At 51.7% G+C, this 26,617-nt stretch overlaps 1 protein-coding gene across 5 annotated transcripts; it reads right to left on the bottom strand.

Moving 5' to 3' along the window:
* Positions 1–1,597: 1,597 nt before the first annotated feature.
* On the bottom strand, positions 1,598–26,550 carry Stx2 (syntaxin 2). 5 transcript variants are annotated; one of them, XM_070024911.1, is made up of 11 exons: positions 26,373–26,550; positions 20,006–20,080; positions 14,822–14,921; positions 13,195–13,269; positions 10,848–10,921; positions 10,080–10,188; positions 9,446–9,519; positions 9,207–9,344; positions 7,252–7,362; positions 6,188–6,307; positions 3,410–3,498 (listed from the first exon to the last, which is right to left on the bottom strand). In XM_070024911.1, the coding sequence occupies exons 1-10, from the start codon at positions 26,400–26,402 to the stop codon at positions 6,230–6,232; spliced, it is 864 nt and encodes a 287-aa protein (XP_069881012.1). In that variant the 5' UTR covers positions 26,403–26,550; the 3' UTR covers positions 3,410–3,498; positions 6,188–6,229. The 5 variants fall into 5 exon arrangements, with proteins under 5 accessions (XP_069881011.1, XP_069881012.1, XP_069881010.1 ...); XM_070024909.1 differs by having other exon boundaries at positions 6,188–6,310; XM_070024910.1 differs by lacking the exon at positions 6,188–6,307 and having other exon boundaries at positions 1,598–3,498.
* Between the last annotated feature and the right edge of the window lie 67 nt (positions 26,551–26,617).

Genomic DNA, 26,617 nt, shown 5'->3' on the forward strand with positions numbered 1-26,617 from the left:
GAGCCCGGAGCTCAATCCCCAGTACAGCTAAATTTTGCAAAGGCTGAATATCATATTTTCTCTTTTAGGCAGAATCTAGACCTAAAAAAAAAAAAACAAAGAAAAAGGTTATGACTATACATACAGAAGACTATTTGCTATGGGCAGCGGCAGGGCGGGGTGGGGGGACAAACAAGAGTGGACCGTGGGAGGGGCAAACATGATCAAAGTACAAGGCATCCATGTGCAAAAGCATGTCGTAACAAAACCCATTGTTTTGTAATTTAAAGCTGTCTAGGAGCTGGGAACGCTACCTGCCCCGATTTGGTCATTACAGCCTGGTGCCAGTATCAGGACTTAACGTGGCACCCTGTAGGGTGCACAAGCAGCTCACAGCCCCATGGTGAGATTCGAGTGCAGTCCCGTCACCTAGCTCCAAATCACACCCGCTCCCCGGTGCCCCGCACCCCACTCCCCAGCCCCCACACCCCGCCCAGGAACCCCGCGGTCCACTCCCCGGGACCCAGGCCCCGCCCGGGGAGCCCCCTCTTGCGGTCAGGTGCTTCCATTAGGAAGGCCTGCCTGGGTGCCAACAGTCAGTGAATTTTATCCGCAAGCTCAAACAATCACCTGGAGCCAGGAACGGCGAGGGCCCCGCGGCCATGGTACTGAGACCACATTCCACGCCAGTCTTCTGTTGCTTGCTGGCCTCAGGACCAGAGTCAGGGGCCAGGTATTCTCCCAAGTCAAGACAACCCAGAGTTTACATCCCATTTCACTTCACTTGAGATGTAGGCTTCAATTTATTAAAGAAGTTCATAAAAAAAAAAACTCGTGGGGGATAAAGTATTTTCAAAGTATGAACAAAGGAATTAAGTACCTGTGATTGCCTGTGATTTAAAGTAATTCACATTGGAAAAGGAGACTAAAGTAAGAGAAATCTGACCATCTGAATTAATTTTCTTCAGGACCAACTTACCTATTTTAAATAAAAGTTCTGAAGCTGGGTGCTGGTGGCTCACACCTGTCATCCTAGCTACTCAGGAGGCTGAGATCTGAGGATCATGGTTCAAAGCCAGCCCAGGCAGGAAAGTCCATGAGATTCACCTCCAATTAACCACCAGAAAACTGAAGTGGTGCTGTGGCTCAAGTGGTAGAGTGCTCGTCTTGAGCTGATGAGCTGAGGGACAGCACCCAGGCCCAGAGTTCAAGCCCTACAGCCAACCAAAAAAAAAACAACAACAACAATTCTGGTTTTTGCTTTGTGGGAGGGAGAGATTGAGAGATTGAAGTCTGAGGCCAGACCTGGGGAAGATCTAGAGACCTGTCTCCACAGCAATCGGTGAGGCTGGAGGCACCGGGAGTGTGCCCCGTGAGCGTGCCCCGTGAGCTCGTGGCGCTGAGAGCTGGCAAACCACACGGACACACCTCTGCCTATGTCTGCTGCGGCAGCTGGTTATGGACAGCAGGGAGCCAGCGCTGACCCCCGGGGCGCTGGCTGGAGAGCCCGGCAATAGCACTGACAAAGAATCCAAGCCGATGTGAACAAAAATGTCTCGAATGCCCAGCTCACAGGAAGCAGTAGAAGAACAGGCACAGTAAGGTCTTGGTTCAACAATTTATTCATGGACATGTGATAACATTCCTCCCCAAAAATCTTCCCAAGAATGACAAGGTACAAAGTATTGTTTTGCTTCGCTGAAATCTTTAATACAAACACAAAATATTTGAAGAAACGACCGAAAGAGCTGGCGCGTGAGTGTGTAAACACATTTGTCGATCGAGTTTCAGAAGGCATGGAAGGCACTGACAGCTGACTTAAGGTGCTAACTGCCCGTCAGAAAGCACAGCTAGGGCGCGTCAGGTGCCTGGGCGCCACCGGAGAAGACACGGCAGGAGGCGGCTGGGCACTGAGGACCGGGGGGAGCTGGAAGGGAAAGGTGAGGGGAAGGGGCTCCTGCCAGCGCACGGGCATCCGTCCACACTTCCTCACGGTGCCCGTGTGCAGAGAGCCGCCGCCGCCGCCGCCGCCGCCGCCGCCGCACACACTGTTCGCTAGCTTAGCCTAAAGACTCCGGTGCCTCTGACAACAAGCCGGCACACAGCCCCAGCCCAGCCCTCCCGCGCCACCCCGGAGCACACCGCATGGCCAGGGGTAGCCAGGCTGTGAAAGTCATAATTACGTGAAACAAGGAACATGGTTTCTAAAGCGTTCAATGCTGCTCACACGTAGTGAGCGACAAAACCAGCAACATGACAATGTCAGAGTCCAGTCAGTCTCAGGCCCTCACAGCGGTCGGGAGGGGCTGCTCCGAGGACTCTGCTAACGCGAGTGACAGTTCCCAAGGCAAAAATAAATCACAGTCTGAAACTAAAAGCCTCAATAAGCATCACAGACTCATAAACTTTGGGAATTAAGAGTTCAGTAGAATACTAAGTTCTTAACATCTAGGTTTCAAGAATTTCAATTCACAAGGATTACTTAATATCTGGGAATCATTTCCTTGAGTTTAGAGAACACTAAATCTTGGTTTCATCACCATCTCAAGTTCAGACTCTATCAACGTAAACAGAAACACCATCTGGTTTCCTGCGAGCAGAAGAGACCGTGATCTTTATGACACAGGAATATTTATTACCTCAGTACTGGGGCAGGTAGCCGCAATGAGCTGGCTCCAATAGCCCGGAGTTCTCAGGAGCAGTACTGGGCATGCTCGAACTCCCTAAGTCACCGTCAGCAGAAGGCCCGTGAGGCTATGCAGCAGGTGTTTGTGTGACAACAGGAAGCTGCAGAGCCCCCCCCACCCCCTCCCCCTGCTAACGAGGACCAGTATCACAACGCGGTCCAGGCCCTTAGCAGAGCCACATCTAGCATATAAAAAGGGGTCAATTAGATGTTAATATATTAAACAATCCATAAACATTTAAAATTACAAATATCTTACAAAACAGCCCTGTGATAATAAAAACTATTTCTGCAAATAAGATATAAACATGAATTAAAACTAGTATAAAAAGGCTCTTAATTAGCATATATCAGCTGGGAGGAGGGGAAGAAAGCTAGGCTTAGACCAGCAATCAAATAGCTTCATAACATAAAATTATTCCTAATTAAACTTTACATACATTTTAACACTGAAATAGTTTTTTAAAATTGCAATTTTCAATCATTCCTTATTCCCAGGCCACTGAGATTTCAGCAGAGTCACACGGTTAAGTCTGTGCCAAGCCTCAGGCCCTGGGCAGTGCGTCATATCCACTGGGCATCTGCGGGGTGGACTGGCAGCGAGGCCTCGGCCCTGCCACTCACCAACAGAGCTCGTTAGTGAATGCAACATGGAGCCGCAGCGTCCACGTCCACTCCTGAAGCGACGGGACGCTGACGCTGCTGCAGATGAGGTCTGGGTCTCCAGGGACAAATGGCTCTTTGGGACGTGGTTGCTATGACAATGTTGTTGCTAGGATAATTCCAAGGATCACAATCAAAATAACTACACAAATAATAATGAACATCATTTTCTGCAAGATAAAGAAAAACGTTAATTTGCAATGTATCAAAGAAAAAGAATCAACAAAATCATTTCCTAACAAAATCTTTCTGAAACTTAAGTTTAAAAGACAACCACAAGGTCATAGAAAAGTACAGAAAAGGAAAACCTCCAAAAGCAGTGTACTGTTTACATCCTAGATGTGTGGAACACATAATAACTCTTAATAACTTAAAGTGCGTGGCATCCAAGTTCTGCCTCCTACCGCACCGCGCCGCACCGCACCGCAGCAGGTGTGGCCTGGCCCAGCACTCGCTGCTTCTCGCTGCTTCGCTATCAACATCCCAGCTCCACTAAAGGCGTCTAGCTGAAGACATTCTGCCTCTCTGCGATTCTTGTCTAAAGGAGGAGGAAAGGATCCAGGAAGACAAAAGGCATGCCACGCTGCTGGCTGCAAGTTCTCTTCTAAAAAGCAGAGATTCTCTTTCTGGGTGACAGCTACAATCTCGAGCCATGACGCGCGTGTGTCAAGAAGTCCTGAGAAGGGGCTCCGTGGCGGGGCTCTGTGGCTCAGCACTTGCCAGGCCTGTGTGAGCTCTGGGACCTATCCCCAGCACACAGACAGGCAAGGGCTCTGTCTGCTGGCCCTAGACCGCCCTCTGTGAGCCGCGCACTGAGAGCCCCGTCGATGACACCGGCCTCACTCAGGTCAGAGGGCAGGCCCTCGGTGACTTCCAGGTGAGTCCTGGGTCAGCATCCCCACAGCCCTGATTCCCTGCGGTCCAGGTGCCTCCTCCAGACTTCCTGGCCCATCAGGACCTCTGCCATCAGCAGCCGCCCTTCCACGCCACTCCTGGCTACCGTGCTCCCCGCTGAGTGTGTGACCCTCACTCAGCAGCTTCCAGAACTGTAGGATACGTGGCGTGTAGGGTGTCACGCCTGCACCCCATGTTTCACAGACCTGACCACCACCCTCCCCCGTAGTAAAGGTGTCTGTGGAGTCAGCTGGATGAGCTCAAGTCATCGAGTGATGACAGCTCTACCGTCAACCACTGCACGACCCTGGGTCTGCGTCTCCTCACGAAGACGGGAGCCCTCCGCACAGCCGCGTCCTGGGGACGAGGACGAGAGCAGCCTGCAGCACAGTGGACAGGCACACGGGAAAGCACAGGCCTGCTCTGGCCTGAAAGAGTGCGTCTGTCAGAGTGTGATCAAAGCAGCGATTCACGCCAGATTCCAGCTACTCAGGAGGCCAGACAAGACCTTGAGAGAAAGTGCATCTTGATCCATATGTGGGAATGGGTGTCTGTGAGGCACAGGTGGGGAGCTCAAGGCCCAAAGCCACCCCAAACTAAAACATGAGACCCTACCTGAAAAATAAAAGCAGAAGGGGCTGGGAGCAGGGCTCAAGAGGAGTTGGCATGTACTTTGGTTTTACAAAAACAGGTCGTTCCCAAGTGTCTATGGGCACCAAGATGACCCGTGGGCAGGCACTGAGCACGGCATCCTGTGCTCCCCGGGTATGGCACAGGGAGGCTTCTCTCAGTCAATGTCAACACCCAGCAGCACCCACACCCCACTGGGCCCCAGCTTTGAATGCAATTCCACCTCTGGTATTACCACTGCACTGGCCATGTGACGGCCACTAGAAAAAAACAAAGAAAAGGCTTACTTTAGAGAGGATTAGAAAAGCACTGAGAAATGCTGTGTTTCAGCAGTGAGTAACCTCATAAGCTGTATTTTCAGTTCAGCATAAGAGGAAAACGCTAAGAGACACCGAAAACATCCTGCTGGGCAGAGGGCGCGAGGTCCTCTCCCCAGGGCTGGAGGGCCCCGTGCAGAAGTGCCGGGAATGGGCGCTCGCTGGTGACTGATTGCCCCCCTGCCCCCCCCCCGTGCCTGTGGAGCTCGCAGGCATCGGAATGCCCCCCACCTCACTACCACTGACTGAAGCGAAGCACGGCAGGCGCTGCCCCCAGGACAGGCAAGCGCTGTTGGTATGAGGCTCTAACATCAGAACGCGATTGGCAGGGTTGCCCTAATGCTCTAGGTGCCCCAGCACCTCACACATTCTCTCCACAAGCACTGGGAAGCAGTATCGGGGATCGGTACCCCAACTTTCGGCTAATGCAGAAGGTGCTTCCATGCACAAGACAAGCAGAGTCTGGGGGGAAGTGCCATGGACGCAGACACAAAGACGAAGATGCTGCCTGTCAGCTGACCAGCTCCCAGCCGGCAGCGTCGGATGCACGCAGGCTTCCATCCAATGAGGAGAGCGGACGCTACCCCCAGTGAACCCCGAGGAGAGCAGCGCTCGCTACCACACTGAAGGTGAGCTGCAGAGGTACGGCCGTGCTAAACACTGCCTCTTAATGGAGGGTGTGCCCCACTGACCCCCCACTGGCATTTTCTGAGCCCTCACTGTGCACTGGGGTGTCCCAGGGTGCCGCCTGTCACAAGCCACACTGTGGGACATGGTGGCTGGCTGCTGGAGAAACCGAGCCAGACAGGCCGGTGTGGCTCTCAGTAAACATGACACGTCACGCTCAGGGGACTGGCTTGGGTGAGTGCCACATCGAGCTCAGGGGACGAGCGTAGACGACACACAGAGCTCAGGGGACTGGCTCAGGGAGTGAGCGCTAAGTGTAGAAGAACCGGCCAAACACTCCTCCTGGCTGATTGAAAAAGTTAATAAGTAAATTAGTTGATTAGTTACTTACTGCTGCCCTGTCAGCGGCAAGCACCCAGCGCCATCCACACCGTCATTTGCCAACGGATAAGCCAATAATTAGAGCAAGCAGGGCAATGACAGCCACTGACACAGCAGCAATCATCCACTTCTTCTGTCAAAGGAAAGCAAGTGGATTACAGCGGCTGATAGCGCCATGCCACAGACGACATCTGTCATGGAATAACACTGTCCATCCCTGTGGCCAACACGCTGGTTACAAGACCCTGCTGAGTCCTGCGTTCTCAGGGTGACTCAGTGTTCAGGGTCAGACCGGAGCACAGGTGACCGGTCACTGACAGCATGTGTCTCAGCAGTGGGGTGCAGGGGGACGTGACGAAGGACTGAGGTGTGTCACCAGCACAGTGACTGGGGTGGGAAGGCCCTGCCTCTCCCCTCCTGTCTGCTGTTGGCGGCCCTGCCCCTCTTGCCCCGTGATCTTCTGGAAGAGCTTCCATCCTTGTGAGATGTTCAGACTGGCTGTCACCCTTGCACTGTTGCACACAAACGCATGTGTGCAGGCACACACACACACGCGTGCCCTGCGCTGACTCCTGTGTTTAGGCCCCTTTCTCTGTGTGCACACACAGTCCACAGTCACAGGGCACACGACTCCTGTTTTGGGACATGCCTTTCCGTGGGTGCTACATGAAGACGCCAGGTCCCCACCTCCGGTGACTTCCCTTCCCTCTCCAAAGCAAAGAACCAGCAAATAAACAGAGCATAAACATCTACTGCATAAAATAGGTAGCTTGTTGTTTTCAGGAAACGTCCCATCCACCAGCCCCCTGGGAACAGAACCCCAAACCAAACAGGGAAGCAGCACAGACTGGAGGCTGTGAAGGGGTCTGACTACTTAGAACGCAAAATGGTTTTTAGTCAACTGATCTGAAAAGCCTTCAACTTATTAGGCACAAAGAATGACTTTGGTTTTAAGATGAAACATTTAAGCAATTTTTATTTGGAGGGACTATCTTTCCAACAGGCTTATGTTAGCCTATTACAACTTGAAAACAAACTAAGGACAAACACTTAATTCTTAAAAACCAAACTCACCCTTCTTGCTTTGCTGTGATATTTAATAGCCTTTTTAGTTTCTTCTTTAGCATGTTCTACATAATCTGTGGCATTCATAACATTTTTCTCGATGTTGTTGATCATTTCACCCTTCAAACAAAAAGTTTCAACCTTAGCAGACATTTTCAAATGACTTAATGACACATCTTGACAACAACACAACATGAAGCTTTTATATAAACATAATGGGCATGGAATGAGTAGTAAATTTCTTTCACCTGTATGGGAAGGTGGAAGGTGTGCCAACAGGAAGCAACTGAAATTCCATTTGTGTCTTAAAGACCGCTGAAGTGATGGGTGGCAGCACTCTCAGGCCTGCACACCCAGCGGCCCCGCGACATGCGTTAGTGGGGGCACATTCGTCAGTGCTCAGACACCTTGGAGAGCACCTGACAGGTGAACGGTGACGCTGGCCACGAGCACTGCACTGGACTCATGTGCGAGACATTCAACACACAAAGGGTGACATCCTGTCTACTATGTACACTATTACTGCTATTTCTTTAAGCGGTCAGTAAGCCACCACAGCTTCTGGGTGGCGTCAGGGTGACTGTACTGAAAAGAGTGCAAAGGGATGACCCGCCATGCCTGGCGTGGGGAGGAGCAAACACATTACCTGGCTTCTGCCCACCAGGAGACAGAGTCTGCAGCCCAAGCAGCAAAGCATTGAAAGAGGACAGAGAAGTAACTTATCATTCACAAACTTACTCTCCCAGCCTTCACTGGACACATATTTGATCAGAGGAGTCAATGTAAGGTGACGCTGAGACTTCTAGAAGGGAGCAGAGAGGCCAAGCTGCAAATGAAGCAGGGCTGCCACACTGTCATGAAAGCCTGGGACGGAATAAAGTCTTCAGGGATTGCAAAAGCATCCTGGTCTCCCTTGGACACTTCCTGCCACCACCAGACTCCCTGCTCACGGGTGCTCACTCTGAGTGGCGACTACTCCACCCAAGACCCAAAAGAAGCACCCCCACTGTCAGTCATATCCAGAAAACTGCTGGCATTTGACTTGTTTTTCTGAATGAAGAAGTTCCTCAAAATATGCCTCACTTCTCACAAGGCTAGAGAAGCCCATGGGAACAAAATCCACCCATGGGCTGATTTCCTGACCTGCCTTACAGGCTAGAGAAGCAGCACAAAAATCATCTCAGAAGCCAACTCTAGCCAGATCGTCCTGACCCCAGCACCTTTCCGTCCTGAGATTCTCAGCACCTCCATCTCACCTGAGCAGCACCCTCCCCTCCCCCCCCCCACAGGACTGCACAGCAAGGCGGGGCTGAGCTAGCTGGCACAGGAGAACACGCAGATACTGACAGACATGCACCATCTGTGCGTTTGTAATGGTGGAACCTCCCAGACCTCCCTGACAGTACCATGGAGGAGCAGCACCTGTCACCAGTGTCAGAGCCATGGCCCCAGGAGGCTTGCCCCCGAGATATCCCCCAGTCTTTACTGGAATATTCTCCCGTATAGGGAACTTGAAAGCAGACAGAGGAAAAGTAATGTCCTGTAGCCCCACCATGAATACAATGTTGCGTGTATTTCCCTCTCTGGGAAAGGAGCTGAGTCCACTCCATAGGTGTTTTTTGTGTGCATATACACTTGTGTGCATTTGTTTATAGGTACAGATATCTATGTGAAACTTGTATTGCCTTCTAACCTAAAATTGTACCATAAACATATGTAGTTCACTAAAATTTTTCTATGAACAAAAAATACATGCTGCCCATGGCTGCCTGCGAGCCTGGCTGACCTATATACATGACTCATTTAACAGGGCAGGCCCTGACTGATGAGAGGCTAAGCACTTTGCAGCATTTCAGTGTTACATTCAATACTGCAATCAACAATTTAACTTTAACTTTTTCTAGACAGTGAGCTCATGTGTATGATTTTCCCCATGGCTGGCATCTACATGGAGATGTAATTACCTGGGTCTCAACAAACATGGCCATATCCATAAACATCTCATGCAGCTCTCGGATGCTGGTCTCCAGCTTCATGATGTCTTTGTGACGTGACTCAATCTCGTTGAGAGCTTGTCTAGTAATCTGTGAATCTGATATAATCTGTGAAATACAAAAGCACAAGACCGTTACTGAGCTGCTGCTGGTTTGGAAGTGAAAGATAGGGTCCTCTGTGTAAGCGCATGTGCAGCGCTGGCACTCACGTCTGAGGTGAAGATGGAGGGCTTCCCGCTTTCCAGCATCTCCTCCAGCTCCTCATCTGTGGTGGTTCTTCCAGCTGAGGACAAAAAGCAAACTGTACTGAGGACAGGGCACCGTCTACAACCGGAGCTCTGTGATGCTAAGTTATCAACTACAAGGCAAGGGAGTGGTGAATGTTTTAAACAACGTTTTCTTCCTGCTAAATATACTTTTGCTAGGAAAGAAGTTGAGTGGCAAGAAGGGTTGACAGTGCCAGGGACACCTTGTAACTAGAACAAGTCATCAAACCTGACACAGTATTAACACGAACACCTACAAAAATAACCCTGCTTTCTGGACAAAAGCTTAAACCTGGTAAGCTGGCATGGCACATATCAATGAGCAGAATGCGAGACCATCTCCTGACCACAGGGTACAGAAGGAATGTCTGAAAGTTTGGTAACTTCAAGTCACCTCACTGAGAATTTTTCTAGGAGATAAATACTGACAGTTTTGGTTCACTCAAGGTTGATGCTACAAGAGACTTTGACTCTTTACAACACTGGTAAGACAGAGAGGTTTTTGCTAACACTATGTCTGGTGTGACGCTACGGCACAGAGGGAGGCCCAGGAAGAAACCGGAGACTTCATACTCACTTATTTCTAGCTGGCGCTGAATGCGCCCTTTGCTTCGCTCCCGAAAGAGCGTCTGTGCTTCATTGTATCCCGTCATGACTTCCACGAACTTTCGAGACAGCACTGAATGCTAACGACACGGGAGAGGGTGACGTTAGCACACATTCCAACGCTGCTTCCACCACGGTTACAGTCCTCAGTCTCAGACTAATAAACTTCTATCTCTCCAGTGGCCAGCAAGAATGGCTGCGCGGAGGAAATAAGTCCTGGGTGCAAGCCCCCGGCACTGCTGTCTCCTCGGCCACAGTGACCTCCTCGGCCATCTGTACCCATGACTGACGGTGGGCCAGACTCCGGGAACAGCTCTATTAGCAAGGATGAGACAGGGACCTGGGATGGGGATCCAGCAGGCTTCCCGGGCTGCACACTGAGTCACCACGGCCACACAGAGCTAAGTGTTCTGCATTTGCCTTTACCATAGCACAAAGCACAAGGAGGTCTGGGCCACACCAGCAATAAGGGGGCAATCTGGGGTCCCTGTCCCAGGGTCCCCATCCCATCCTTGTTAATACAGCTGTTACTCTGCTCCTCAGAATAGAACGCTATGGAGGGCATGAATAGATGTTTTCTTCATGGAAAGAGAGGCAATCTACAAATACAATGTCCTCTCATGAAGGAACATCATGTAGACAGATATGACAGTAAAAATGCAATTATTCTAAACTTGGAATAAGTAAAAAGACTTATTCTTCCCCAATACTCCAGTCTGAAAGAAACTGCCAATCAAACCTGGGTCCTTCGTATCCGAAGATCCACTGAAGTGCGGTTCCCATTCTCATCCTGATCAAAACTTTGTTCAATAGCTAGAAAAAACAGGACAGAGTTACCTTTCAAATCTAAAAACCAAAGTTTACAGAGCCACACCTCAAGTCAATAAGTAATCCTCCTGAAAGCCCATCCATCCAGAGGGTTCTTCTGCTGATCTTAACGAATCACACATATATTTATTTACTCTTAGGGAAAATGGAAAAATAATCTACTAATTTTGCAGATGGAAGGCTACTGTGAGGGGATGATGATACCATAAGATGGGTATAGACACAGGAAGAAGCCAAAGTTTTTGAGTATGTTCTGTTTTAGAATAACAGAAATGTCTCACAGAACTACAATACAAAATCAGACACTGAAAAGAGCAATCTCTAAAATTAAAAAAAAAGGAAGAAACTTCCTACAGATTAAGTGAGTTAATGGTATAATTATACAAATAAGAACTAGTCAAACTGACTTTGAAACCCAAAGCTTGAAGGTTACACTGAGGGACCAAGGTAAGCTGCTTTAGGAAGTCGTGCTCTCATGCCAGTACTGATAGGCCGCTTGGAGCACCAGAGTGTCCACAAGTAGTGCATCAGGAAGAACCAAGATTGGGAACACAGCTGGAAGGGGTTTAGGACGTAATATCTCCCAAAGCATGAGGTCCTGAATTCAAATACCCCCCCCCAGACATAAAAAAATGTATTGTTTCTTAGACTAAGTAAATCAAATCCTTTCTTAGTTCTTAGTTTGAAGTATCAAGAAGACATTGGGGGGGGCACGCAGGGAGGATTAGGTGGGAGGATGGGAAGGGATGGGAAGGGGAAACAAAGGAGGAGGCTACAATGCTTGATAAGAAATGTACTCATTATCTTGCCCATGTAATTGTAACCACTCTGTACAGTATTTTCACAATAAAAAAATTAAAAAAATAAATAAAAATAAAATTACATGAAACAATGAGAAAAAAAGACATTATGATTCATTTTACCCTAAAGAAAAAAAGTACCAAAGACCTTGCTCTGTCACCACGCCATTGCCATGTATAGCAACATGTGGATGTCTTTGTTCTGAACGTCACTATCTACTGAAAGCGTCCTTAGAGAAGCAGCTAGTCCCTATCAGGTGTTCAAGATAACAAACAAGAAACAGCAACACTGGCGCTGGTCACCTCTGGAGTGCTCAGGAACCAACCACGAAACTGTACAAGAAACAGAACCCTATCTCTCCAGGTCAAGACACCTGGGCCAACAAGGTGAAGAGGGAGGGTTTGGATCTTGGCAACAGTCATCAGTTGTTGATGGTATCACAAAAAAGCACGTGGCTACATATTATGCGACCTTATGACATCATACCACCTGAGACCAGCTTCTTATCCTAATCCACAAAACCAGGTGGAGCTGGGTGCTGATGGCTCATGACTTCAGTCCTAGCTAAGAGGCTGAGATCTGATGATCAAAGTTAGAAACCAGCCTAGGCAGACAAATCTGAAAGATTGTCCTGTCCAATTAACCAGCAAGAAGCTGAAGAGGAGGCACAGCTCAAGTGATAAGAGTACCAGCCATGATGGAAGAAAACTGAGTAAGAGGACATTGAGCTCAAATCCAATGAGCAGAAAAAAAAATCTGGATCTTTCAAGCAAAATAATTAAGCACAGAGGACAGCAGGCCTGCTTAAAACCCACAGGGTCTAATCAGCAATGCTGATTCTACAGGATGAAAGAACTGGGTCCTCAACCAAAGGAAAAAAGGGCTAGAGGAAGAGATGTTGAGGATCTGCCCCAAAAAGTCTAGAGACACAGCCACCAACTGCAGGGTTTGGGGTTTAACTGGGGCCCAAATCAAGACCCCCCAGAATTGTAGGCTCACTGGGAAAACATAAACCCCAGATATTTTGCAGTACTAGAAAGAAATCATTGTAATTAACCTGATGAGATGTGAATGTAGTTGGGTTTGGGGAGGATGGTCCTTTGAGGAGCACACTGATGGGCCTGCCATGTTCTGGGGTCTCAGCTGGGTCAGGTGGAGTGTGAGCGCACAGGCCCAGAGCAGCGCCCTCTGCGCTCCACATGGTGCCTGGCAGCGGCATGAAATCCTCCCGGCTGGGACTGCAGGACAGCGGGCGCAGCAACGCTACCTGCTCAACCACTGAAGCACTGTCCCCAGGGTCAAAGGGCAGTAGATACCCCACTTGCTGGATGTGAATCAGCACTCCCAAGTACACATGGAGAATTTGTAGGAAGTAAATGTGAAAATGCTAGAGAATAGCAACTATAAGGAAGAAAATAATAATTCCCAAATCCCTACCATCAATAAACAAGTCATACCCTTTAACTTGGCCCGTATTTTGTTAGCAGTTTTCTTGATTTCTTTGTTCAGGTCCTCAAGTTCTTCTTTTATTTCTTTAAAAGATAAAAATAAGGTATCTGAGCCATAACTGTCAATATAAGTAGTCTACTAAATTTAAAGAAAACAGCACAAATACCCTAGTCTTTTTCCATAGGAAATCTGCTTCTCCCAGCGGGTCTCCAGGTGTGGCCCAGGGCAGCCAACTGTGTAGCAGGTGGAGCCAGGGAGCAGCGGCTGCTCTCTGCAGCCCAGGCCCACCTCACCAGCAGGTGGAGCACGGGAGCGGCAGCAGCTCTCTGCAGCCCAGGCCCACCTCACCAGCAGGTGGAGCACGGGAGCGGCAGCAGCTCTCTGCAGCCGCGGCCTGCCCTACTAAATACTTGTTCTCTGGTGATTCTGGGACCCACACAAGTTTGGGAACTGCTGGTTCACTACAACTAGTTGATGAACTAGTTGACTAGATCCAAACCAACACTGCATCCTAGTCCCTACCATTATCTCTAGCGCCAGCCTAGAGGAACAAAGTACAGTTCCCATCACTCACTGGAGAGGGCCCCCTCCCCAAGGCACCGCTGTAGACCCCGCACAGACACAGAGTAAAATTAATAGTACTAAAACAAGGGTTTTTTAATTTTTTGCTGTTTTTTCTTGCCTTTTTGTTTTGTCTGTTCATTATATGTCTTTGGGAGCATAAGGGAAGGCACAGAAAGGGAGGGACAAAGGGTGGACAAAAGCAACAATGGTACTCACTAGACACTACATTGAAAATGAACTTTACAGCTTATGGGGAGGGGAAACTGGGAGAAAGCAAGAGAAGGGTTGACACTGTCCAAAAAGAAATGTGCTCTTTACCTGACATGTAACTGTCACCCCTCTGTACATCACCTTCATAATAATAAAAAATTCTCAACCATCAATGTCATTGGTACCAGTATATTATATGTACACATATCTTGATCATATCCAGTTATATTATGTATTCGCATACATACGTGGAGTAAAAGACTCAATATGAAGATAACAGTTGTCCCCCAACTGAGGTGTTTGTAACCCTGGCTGTTGCAGACCCCATCTAACCTGCACTGGTCTCCATGTCCATCCTTCCAGACTGAGCAAACTACTTCACACTCCCAACTCTACACGTGTTTCCTTCAAATGCATCTGCTTGCATGCTGACCACAGCGGGCATTGCCCACGGCACACCGACACATTTTCCCTGGCAAGGGAGGACCACCTCACAGTCTGTCTCCAGCTCTAACAAGTGCATATCTCGTACTAGTTACTATCCAAACCTGACATTTGCTTAGACACTGTAGACACGATATGGCTCTGGCTAACCAGTTATCTCCCAAAGTTCTGCAAAGTCAGCCCTATGTGCCCCCAGAATCATGTGCCTCGTGGTCCTCACCCTGCCTGAACACTGAGATGGTACATAGAGCCACAAAACACTCCAGGGGAGGCTGGGAAGGTCGAGGGGCTGCCCCAGGCACAACATCTAGGCAAACTGGACAGCCCATCTAGGATAAAACTAGAGTTATGACCTGTGCTGCAGGCAGAGAGAAACATGGACAGACAGATGGACATATGGATAGACAGACAACATACTTCCTTCCGGGTTTGGGGCAGAAAGAATGATGCTGTGGTTCTTCTTTACCTCTTCCACATATTGAGCTATTTTCGCGATGCTGTGTCTAATTTCTTCCACCTAGGAGAGGTAAGAGAGTCAGAAGTTCAAATGTGTTATTGCTTTATATTACCTTAAAAAAAGAAAAAAGGAAGAATAGAGGGAAACATAATCACCACATAAAGAAATGAGCCTTTCCCATTCTCACACTGACATCATCTAAAAAGAGAAATGTAGCCAGGTGCCAGTGGCTCACGCCTGTCATCCTAGCTACTGAGGAGGCTGAGATCTGAGGATCACGGTTCAAAGCCAGCTGAGGCAGGAAAGTCCGTGAGACTCTTATCTCCAATTAACGACCAGAGAACCAGAAGTGATGCTGTGGCTCAAGAGATAGAGTGATCACCTTGAGCTGAAGAGCTCAAGGACAGTGCCAGGCCCAGAGTTCAAGCCCCACAACCAACCAAAACAAAAAAGAGAGAAATGTACCCTATCAGTATTCTTATTTTTAGGCAACAGTCAACATTCACAAGCAAGGTTGTAAAAATCCCTACAGTCAACTCGTGAACATCAGGCGGGCCATGGCAGCAAGAAGCCCGCTGAGGTGACAGCGTGTCTGGGGGGGAAGGCGCTGAGGTGACCGCGTGTCTGGGGGGGAAGGCGCTGAGGTGACAGCGTGTCTGGGAAGGCGCTGAGGTGACCGCGTGTCTGGGGGGGAAGGCGCTGAGGTGACAGCGTGTCTGGGAAGGCGCTGAGGTGACAGCGTGTCTGGGAAGGTGCTGAGGTGACAGCGTGTCTGGGAAGGTGCTGAGGTGACAGCGTGTCTGGGGGGGAAGGCGCTGAGGTGACAGCGTGTCTGGGAAGGCGCTGAGGTGACAGCGTGTCTGGGAAGGTGCTGAGGTGACAGCGTGTCTGGGAAGGTGCTGAGGTGACAGCGTGTCTGGGGGGGAAGGCGCTGAGGTGACCGCGTGTCTGGGAAGGAGCTGAGGTGACAGCGTGTCTGGGGGGGAAGGTGCTGAGGTGACAGCGTGTCTGGGAAGGTGCTGAGGTGACAGCATGTCTGGGAAGGCACTGAGGTGACAGCGTGTCTGGGAAGGCGCTGAGGTGACAGCGTGTCTGGGAAGGCGCTGAGGTGACAGCGTGTCTGGGAAGGCGCTGAGGTGACAGCGTGTCTGGGAAGGCGCTGAGGTGACAGCGTGTCTGGGAAGGTGCTGAGGTGACAGCGTGTCTGGGAAGGTGCTGAGGTGACAGCGTGTCTGGGGGGGAAGGCGCTGAGGTGACAGCGTGTCTGGGGGGGAAGGTGCTGAGGTGACAGCGTGTCTGGGAAGGTGCTGAGGTGACAGCGTGTCTGGGAAGGTGCTGAGGTGACAGCGTGTCTAGGAAGGTGCTGAGGTGACAGCGTGTCTGGGAAGGTGCTGAGGTGACAGCGTGTCTAGGAAGGTGCTGAGGTGACAGCGTGTCTGGGAAGGTGCTGAGGTGACAGCGTGTCTGGGAAGGCGCTGAGGTGACAGCGTGTCTGGGAAGGTGCTGAGGTGACAGCGTGTCTGGGGGGGAAGGTGCTGAGGTGACAGCGTGTCTGGGGGGGAAGGCGCTGAGGTGACAGCGTGTCTGGGGGGGAAGGCGCTGAGGTGACAGCGTGTCTGGGGGGGAAGGCGCTGAGGTGACAGCGTGTCTGAGGGGGGAAGGCGCTGAGGTGACAGCGTGTCTGGGGGGGAAGGCGCTGAGGTGACAGCGTGTCTGGGGGGGAAGGTGCTGAGGTGACAGCGTGTCTGGGAAGGTGCTGAGGTGACAGCGTGTCTAGGAAGGTGCTGAGGTGACAGCGTGTCTGGGAAGGTGCTGAGGTGACAGCGTGTCTGGGGGGGAAGGCGCTGAGGTGACCGCGTGTCTGAGGGGGGAAGGCGCTGAGGTGACAGCGTGTCTGGGAAGGCGCTGAGGTGACAGCGTGTCTGGGGGGGAAGGCGCTGAGGTGACAGCGTGTCTGAGGGGGGAAGGCGCTGCAGCAGTGTTCTCACAGGGCGCTCACCGCCACACGGCTGCGCTGTCAGAACCACTGCCATGAACCTCTAGTCAACATTTCAAAACACAATAGATCTGCACCGTTTCTCCAGGTAAATTCTAGACACTCTCAACAATCTCAGTGGGAGGCTGGGTGCCCATTAGTGTTGCTTTCTGTGAGGACATTGCACATGACTCCACTAAGAATTTAAGATGAGCAGATCACCCTGATGCTCTGCTGGCCTGGGTACGATCAGAAGGGTCTTCGAGAGGAGTGGAGATCTCGCTACAGAAGGAAAAGTGGCCACTGAGGACTGCTCCTCCTTCATTCATTTAGAGTAGCCATTACAACCTGCTGCGGTCGAGGTCCACATCCCAGCCCCAGCACCTGGGAACGTTACCTATGGTAGCGGAAAGAGAGCAGATGTGATTCTGACTGGGGATGAAAAATTATCCTGGATTATCCGGGTTGGCCTAAGGGAACCACAGGAGTCCTTATAAACCAGGTATGAGAGGACTGATGTGAGAAAGATGAGTGTGACCATGAAACCAGAGGCTGGAGTCCAGAGCACAGGCAGCCACCAGAGCTGGGGGGGGGGGGGCCCTCCTCTGCAGCTGCTCAAGGAGTGCTGCCCTGCCCTGCCCTGCCCTGCCCTGCCCTGCCCTGCCCTGCCCTGCCCTGCCCTGCCTTGATTCTGGCCTGCCCTGCCCTGCCCTGCCCTGCCCTGCCCTGCCCTGCCCTGCCCTGCCCTGCCCTGCCCTGCCCTGCCCTGCCTTGATTCTGGCCTGCACTCACATCTACCCTTGCTTTCCAGTAATGGACGGGCACTGTTTTAAGCCCCCATGGTTGCAAAAACTTGTCATGGCAACCAATAGAAACTATTACATGTTAACAAACATCTTTATGGAAAAGAGTATTTTTTCCAAAAATCAGAGGCACTAGGAGCCATGATTTACATTTCTTATAATCCTACGTTCTTGCCTAATGGAAGGCAGAGTGACTCTCACATGCCCTTTGGTGACTGGTGTGTTGCCTCTGGAAACCTCTATTGCTGGTCTTCACGGTGACAAAAGGAAAAAGGCACGTAACATCTTGGGAGGACGAGCTGAGGAGAGTAGGGAAGAGGAGGATAAAGAGGGTAGTTCTGACCACATGAACCTCATGGAAAGGCCTCAGAGACACCCCAAACAATGTCCAGGAGTACAAAAAGTATTAAAGTACAGTCCAACACTGGGTTCTGCTTTTATAGAACAGGGATGGCTACTCCATCTGGTCTGTGTGTCATTTCCATTTGCACACAGTATATTCGCTATTCTGTACACTAACTCCATTAATCATGTAAGAATAGTACAATGCAAATTGATTGTTTTACAACTTTTGCTATGTCATTAGGAAATAAGTCACAGGACTTGAGGTCAGTACACAGTTGACACTGTGGCTGTTTGCATTCCTACAGGAAATTCCATGGCACCCCAGCCAGATAGCAGGGGGTATGGTCTGGGATGCCTTCCACCAGAATCTATCTCTGAGCAGAAGCCCATGGCGGCTCCCAAAGAGAAGGGAGAGCCTCTCTCTCCTCGGCTCTCCTCTCCTCCCCACTCCTCCAGCCCTCAGTGGAGCTGCACAGGGTCATTTTCTGGCTGTTACCTCATCTCATAGGCCTAGGCCCTGAAGAGCCTAGTGACATGGGTCACTAGCAAAACCCAACCTTGTGCAGTATGACATCCGTGATACTAAGACCACCTGAAATTCCCTTCTAAAAGTGAGTACCATTTGTTTCTATTTGCCTAAGAAGTCATTTCACAGAAATAAGTGGCAAACTAACCAACAAATGAAAACTGAAAATATTTTCAGATCCATGCTCTGGTAAGATGGTTATATGCAGAGCATTGAGTGGTTTGGGAGTTAAATGAAAGCATTCACTAAAGTCAGCATAACCAATACAAGTTCTACATACAAGGTGGTTTTTTGTGTTATTTTTGTTTTTTGTTTGCTAAGGGTGGAACCCAGGGCCTCGTGTATACGAGGCAGTGTTCTGTCACTGAGCATCATTCCCAGCTTTATCTGGAGACAGGGTCTCGCTTCACTAAGTTATCCGGGCTGGCCTGTGAGATACTTCTGCCTCAGACTCCTGAGCACCTGGAATTACAGGCATGTGCCACCATGCCCAGCAACACATCAAGTTTCATCATGAAAAAGAAACCCAACACATTTCCTTTCTTCATGCTTAACCAAGTCAAAGCATTTGTTCTGAATCAATTTCAAAAAATTTGAGCATGGGGCTGGGAAGGTGGCTCAGTGGTAGAGTGCTTGCCTTGCATGCATGAGGCCCTGGGTTCAATTCCTCAGCACCACATAAGCAAAAAGAAAAAAGCCGGAAGTGGCGCTGTGGCTCAAGTGGTAGAGCACTAGCCTTGAGCTGAAGAGCTGAGGGACAGCGCCCAGGCCCAGAGTTCAGGCCCCACGACCAGACCCAAAAAAAAAAAATTTTTTTTGAGCACAACCCTAGATGGATATTCAATATGTCAACACAGTGTCGGCCTCTGGGAGTACAGCAAAGGAGGCCGGGGAAAGGATGGTGGAGCGCAGCCTAGACCTGCAGGGTCACAGCGTGGCTGCCAGGGCCCGCTGGCTGGGACTCGGGCAGTCTCCTCAGCACACCCACGTGAACGTGCTCACCACATCACCGCGACACATCCCAGAAGTCGGCAAACACACAGGCCTTCAATGAAAGGTTTTAAAAGCTGTGCACACCTTGTGGCCCAAGAGAGCACTTTGCGGGGAACGGCGTGGGGCTGCAGAGGACATATACAACAGCCTCTGTCTCAATCACATTTCAATACTGAAAGCCCCAGAAAACTTACATCTTCCAAGCAACTTTTTAAACCAGGAGGATCAAAGGTTTGAGGGCAGCCTGGGCTACATAGCAAACAAGACCCTTTCTCAAAACAAACACTACAGTCACACACAGCAGGACAAGTTCAGATGTGAGGCCACTGGCTTCAGGGGCTCCCCAAAGTGTGCTCAGAGCACCCCAGCAACTCACAGGACCGCAGGAGCCTCAGCACTGAAGGCCCGGGGCTGTGTCCATTGCTGCACCTTCTCATGGGCAGAAACACAGTTTCATGACTACAGCAAAGCTAAAGAAAGAAAGTGTAAGTGTTCATCTCACCTGATGGAAGAAATCGTCCATAAAATGGTCCTTTTCCACAACAAGAACTGTGTCTCCATCATCATTTTTCCTACACTAGAATAGAAATATAAAGTGAAAATTCAGATTTTGAAAATTCTTATGTAGGAAAGTAAGAAGCCTGAAGCAATTTAGGACCCCCAAGATCTTCACTTGCTAGAACTACAATGTAAGCCTCGGGCGGGGGAGGGGCGCTGCAGGAAAAGCCTTGAGGGGAAGGTGGAGCCCTGGGAAAAGGAAGGAGGGTTTTTTCAGAACTGAACGATTCAGAATCATGCACTTTCACCATGAAAGTCACTAAAGTTCAAACTTTTGTCTTCCAGCTCTGAAACTGCCTGCATTGCATATTTATACTTCCTATAAAGACTAAAATGCTGATACCGCTAGCTGACTTTCCTAGAGTACCTGAGAACTTTCCCAGAACTTCCAACTTTTCCTAAGTGGGCAGGCACCCCCCTCCCCCTGTTATGTTTATGTTTAGTGAAAACTTTAATATGGAAGGAAACTTTGTTTTTTTGGTTTTTCGGGGTCCGGTCGTGGGGCCTGAACTCTGGGCCTGGGCGCTGTCCCTCAGCTCTTCAGCTCAAGGCTAGCGCTCTACCACTTGAGCCACAGCCAGCGCCACTTCCGGCTTTTTTCTTTTTGCTTATGTGGTGCTGAGGAATCGAACCCAGGGCCTCTGGCATGCAAGGCATGCGCTCTACCACTGAGCCACCTTCCCAGCCCCTATGGAAGGAAACTTTAAGACTGAATTACAGAAGAACTTAAAAAGCCTGGGGAAAAACAAACCATCACTACCAAAGGCACTACCAAAGAGAACAGAGCCAAGAGTTGCCTAAGCCTGGCTGCACCCACACCCCATCAGAGCCTGGGGCGGGCTGCACGAGGCCCCAGGCAGGTCCCTCCACCAGCTGACCCCACACACCTGGGAGCCAAGAGCATGCACCTGCTTGGCTGCACAGGTGGCACAGGAGGCTGGAGGACCCACCTAGAAAACACCTTCTAGACAATCAAGAGCTCCCAACACTGAAAAGAACGTCTACCTGAGCCAGAGGCTCTGCCTAGAGCCGCCGGAGAGAGCAGACAATGAAATACACCAGGACACTGGCATCTAAATCACACAATTCTTACTGAAGACTGGCTGTGTGGCACACACACACACACACACACACACACACACACACACACACACACACACACACACACACACACACACACACACACACACACACACACACACACACACACACACACACACACACACACACTGCTCAGCCTTCTCCCCAGGGCCAGCCTGTGAGCACAGTTCCAACCTCAAAGGAGCTGATGGGCAAAGAAGCTTGGGAGCGCTCAGGGCCACTGATCTGCCACCCAGGAATATTTAGAAACAAAATTCTAACATTTAGCGAGGAGAAATCTGCGAAATTCCACAAATGTGTTAAGCAACAGCAGCAGACCTTCCCTTCCTCTGCAACATCTAGACTATCACTAAGAAAACCAATTGGCCGAGATATCAACAATAACTCCTTCCCGCCCCGAGGATGGGCTTCCGCGTGCCCCTGCGCCCAGGCTACTGGGCAAGTTAAGGGCAGGGAAGGGCATGTGCTGCGCTCAGATAGTGAGGGAAGGGAGGGCGTGGATCTCCACACACAGCACAGCCAGGCCTGCTCAGGAAGGGGGAGACTGTGCACCCCAGGGCAGAGGGCAGCCGGCCGGCCTCAGGACCACTGCACCTTCTGTTCACTCGGTGAGGGCCGTCTTGCCGACGGGGTGGCTTTCCAGGCAAAGCCACCACCCTGGGTCACCACTGCTCTCCCCCGAGAAAGATGCTACTGAACACAACCTACTGTGCCAAGTGGTAACAGGCCAGGGAGGACGAGCTATATCCCCAAAGCAGGTGTTGAAGTCCTCGCCCCCAGGACCTCCACGTGTGAGCCAAATCAGGGGCCAGCAGGGGTCCCCGTGAAGAGGGGTCACACTTGAGAAGGGAGAGCTCTGACCCACTATGTCTTATCCATCTGGGGAGAGGGAAGACTGGAGCAAGGCCTCCACAGCCACGCCCACAGATGGCCAAGGACCACGGCTGCCTGCATCTACGGGATATCGGCAGAATCCCCACACCTGGTTTCAAATTCAGACCTCAGCACTGAGAACAAGTTTCTCTCACTGGTGATGTTTTAAACCACCCCGTTTGTAGTCGCTGGTGGTAGCAGACTGAGGACACAAGTGCCCAGGAAGCCCTGGAGAGGACTGGCACCCTCCTGAGCCTGGCGTTCCCCTTCACTCTCCCCGATGAAGTGTCCCTCCACGAGCGGTGAGAGTTGACCTCTGGGTACAAACATAAAATCATACTCCTGTATCTAGTAAAAATTTTAAAGAGGTTAATGTAACTAACTGTTCCATTTTCAATTCATTTTTGCTTCTCTCTGCAACCGGCACATTACCTGGCAGAGATGTGGCACTGAAGCTATTTGTTGGATGGGTTTACTCTCACCTCTTGCAAATCAGAATCAATATGGCTCTACACTCATCTGGCTCTTAGGCAAACTACTTAAGCCCATGTGGTCGGAGAGCAGCTGCCTGGACCAAGAACTGTAGCTTAGGAGCAGTTAATCTGTCCATACATAATTTGTGGACATGCACTGGTTAAATTAATTGGTTTAGACAGGGGCTTGCTATGTAGCCAAGCCGGCCTCAGACACCCATTTAGGCAAACTAATTTTAAGACCTTTCCAAGTAGTTATCTGTGGTGTCTTCTTTTTTTCTTCAGGAAAAAGCACTAACTGCTAATAAAACTTCCTAGAGGAATCGAACATTCGTTGTTAGTGTGTGTACCACAGAGAGCCATTTTAATGGTTCAAATTAAACTTCATCTACAAAAATATGCAGAAAAAGATATGTATAGAAACATAGCTATGAACAAATATTCAACTACCAAAAGCTACTCAGGACACATTTCTGTGTATTTATTTATTTATTTATGGGTCCGGTTGTGGGGCCTGAACTCTGGGCCTGGGCGCTGTCCCTCAGCTCTTCAGCTCAAGGCTGGCGCTCTACCACTTGAGCCACAACGCCACTTCCGGCTTTTTTTCTTTATGCTTATGTGGTGCTAAGGAATCAAACCCAGGGCCTCATGCATGCAAGGCAAGCACTCTACCACTGAGCCACCTTCCCAGCCCTCAGGACACATTTCTGAAGAAAAAAAATGTCTTAAGTTAAAAATAAACTTACAAGTGGTAGCTTTTAATACTGAAAGCTGTTGACTACTGAATACCAGGAGGAAGGGCAGGCCTGGCTCAGAGAACACAAAGTAGCAAACCTCAGAGCCCCTGCATAGCACTAGCTTCCCCCACCTTCTCCTAGAGTGTTGCCTGTTAGATGATTTTCACAACTACCTCCTGTGAGGTGACAAGAGAGGCGTTAACATTCCATTTTATATCCCAGAAAGTCAGAGTAGTGAAAGGTTTACAAATTATTTGCCCAAGATTAGACAATTCCCTGGTAGAAATTTCCAGAAACCCTTTTGATTGGTCAGTCTGTTCATTTAAAACAGAGGACAGGGAACTAGGTAAGTCACTCCTAGAACCAAAGTTCTATCATGAAACCAACTTTCATGTTATTACCCGAGGGTTGAGATAGGAAATAACAGATAACTCCTTCATTCTCTGCCAATGTCCAAAGAAAAGATGGTATTACCTGCTGGCATCCTTCTTAATATGAAGCTGTTTTGTGGGGCTGGGAAGGTGGCTCAGTGGTAGAGTGCTTGCCTTGCATGCCTGAGGCCCTGGGTTCAATTCCTCAGCACCACATAAGCAAAAAAGAAAAAAGCTGGAAGTGGTGCTGTGGCTCAAGTGGTAGAGCGCTAGCCTTGAGCTGAAGAACTGAGGGACAGCGCCCAGGCCCAGAGTTCAGGCCCCACGACTGGACCCAGAAAAAAAAAAAAAAAAAAAAGCTGTTTTGTGTTCTGGGACATGCAGCATTTCTTCTATTACTTGAGGGAGAGAAAGCTGAAGGTAGGGGAAATATAAAGTATAACTCTCACAATCTTCCTCAACCAGGGGACCTTGCCATACACACAGAACAGGAACAATTCATAAAATTTCATAGCTTTTTCTGACCCCTAACCACAGTGCCAAGGCCAAGCGCAGAGGCCAAGGAAGGAAGAGAATTCATCACATGCACAACACCTTGGAGCAGTACGTCTAAGACCCCAGGTCAGAGGCTAAGCTATGTGCTAGAAAAACAAAACCATAAACACCCAGCACAAGTTAGTAACTAGCCCAGATAGCCTTCAACACGTGATCCTCCTGTCTCTACCTCCCAAGTGCTGGGATTGCAGTCATGTATCACCAAGCCTGGCTAGGACTTGTATTTTTAAGGGCAAAAGGGTCATAATGACTCCTGCACCCTTACACATTCTGCAAACATCCACAATGTCACCATCTCTGCCTCATTTACATAAAACTGAGCAAAACTGGATCCACTTTTACCATTACTCAGCCTTAGGAGAATGAAATGCTGTCTCCTGCAGCAATGTGGGTAAAATGGTCACTGTACCAGACACAGAGACAAATGGCACGTGCCCACAAGCACAGGGAGTGGACAAAAGAGGGATGAGGACGGGTGAAGGGCAGAAGGGCTCAGTCTGACAGGAGAGAAACCTCTGTCTTAGAGCATGGTGACAGTGCTAAACACCCATAACACAAGATGCTGAGTGTTCCCAACACAAAGGGCGACCCTCCAGAGTGAGGACATCTCGGGCGACCCTCCAGAGTGAGGACATCTCCTATGGTTACATAGCCAACGCATATAAAGTCACACAGCACCCCAAAGTAAGCTCAGTGACTAGCTGTCAATCACCAATGGAAATACATTTTGAAATATATTTGTCAGTGTTGGGTTCTGTACCACGGAAGAGTGCTGAGCCCCTGCCCAGGGTTTTTTACTAGGTGAACACTCAGGATGCCGCTGAAGACTGACCCACCCAGCACCCAGCACCCCAGCCCCCAACACCCAGCACCCCAGCACCCAGCTCCCCAGCACCTAGCCCCCAACACCCAGCACCCAGCTCCCCAACACCCAGCACCCAGCTCCCCAGCACCCAGCCCCCAACACCCAGCCCCCAGCACCCAGCCCCCAACACCCAGCTCCCCAGCACCCAGCCCCCAACACCCAGCACCCAGCTCCCCAGCATCCAGCCCCCAGCCCCCAACACCCAGCCCCCAACACCCAGCACCCAGCTCCCCAGCACCCAGCCCCCAGCCCCCAACACCCAGCACCCAGCACCCAGCACCCAGCTCCCCAGCACCCAGCCCCCAGCCCCCAACACCCAGCACCCAGCTCCCCAGCACCCAGCCCCCAGCACCCAGCCCCCAGCACCCAGCACCCAGCCCCGTGTCTGCTCGGCAGCGGCGGTCCGGGGCGGGGTGGACGGTGTTTCTGGCCATCAGGGCAGGAGGTCCAGGCCACCTCCCTCCCGGACACTCCAGACCGCCCGGTGTCCACCTGTTGACCTGCAGCGAGATGGGGCCACGACAGCCGGCGCCAGGGCGGGCAAGGACACAAGGTGGGCCTCGGCCGGAGCACCCCCGGCCCCGGGACCCCCCCCCGCCCCCCAGCCTCGCCCGGGACCCCCCCCACCTCGCAGCACGGCCCGGGACCCCCCCCCCGCCCGGGACCCCCCCACCCCGCAGCCCCGCCCGGGATCCCCCCCCGCAGCCCCGCCCCGGGACCCCCCGCAGCCCCGCCCCGGGACCCCCCACCCCGCAGCCCCGCCCGGTATCCCCCCCCGCAGCCCCGCCCCGCCCCGGTATCCCCCCCCCGCAGCCCCGCCCGGGACCCCCCACCGCGCAGCCCCGCCCCGGGACCCCCGCAGCCCCGCCCCGGGACCCCCCACCCCGCAGCCCCGCCCGGTATCCCCCCCCGCAGCCCCGCCCCGCCCCGGTATCCCCCCCCCCGCAGCCCCGCCCCGGTATCCCCCCCCCCGCAGCCCCGCCCGGGACCCCCCACCGCGCAGCCCCGCCCCGGGACCCCCCGCAGCCCCGCCCCGGGACCCCCCGCAGCCCCGCCCCGGGACCCCCCGCAGCCCCGCCCCGGGACCCCCCACCCCGCAGCCCCGCCCGGGACCCCCCACCGCGCAGCCCCGCCCCGGGACCCCCCGCAGCCCCGCCCCGGGACCCCCCACCGCGCAGCCCCACCCCGCCCGGGACCCCGTCCGGAGCCCGCTCCCCTCCGGCCCCTTCAGGACGCCCCGAGACGGCGCGGAGGCCCCGCCCTGGGGCCGCGCCCGGCCCGCAGCGCCGCCCGCCCCGCCCCGCCGGCCCGGACCGCTACCCGGCGCGGCGCTCACCGCCGTCAGGTCCGGCAGCCGGTCCCGCATCCCCGCCGGCCGCCGGGCGGCGCGCCCCGACGCTCAGGCCCGCCCGGTGCCGCCTCCGGCTGGACCGCACGCTCTCCGGTGGCCGCGCCGCCGCCTCAGCCAGCCGGGGTCCCGGCCCGGCGCCGCCGCCCTCCCTCGGGCCGGCGCTGCCAAGGCAACCGCGCCTGAGCCCTGTGCGCATGCGCGCCGCGCGCCCCATCCCTCCCCGTCTCTCC

This window comes from Dipodomys merriami, unplaced genomic scaffold, assembly GCF_024711535.1.
Source record: "Dipodomys merriami isolate MVZ:Mamm:240054 unplaced genomic scaffold, mDipMer1.0.p SCAF_163, whole genome shotgun sequence".
NCBI classification, from domain to species: Eukaryota; Metazoa; Chordata; class Mammalia; order Rodentia; family Heteromyidae; genus Dipodomys; species Dipodomys merriami.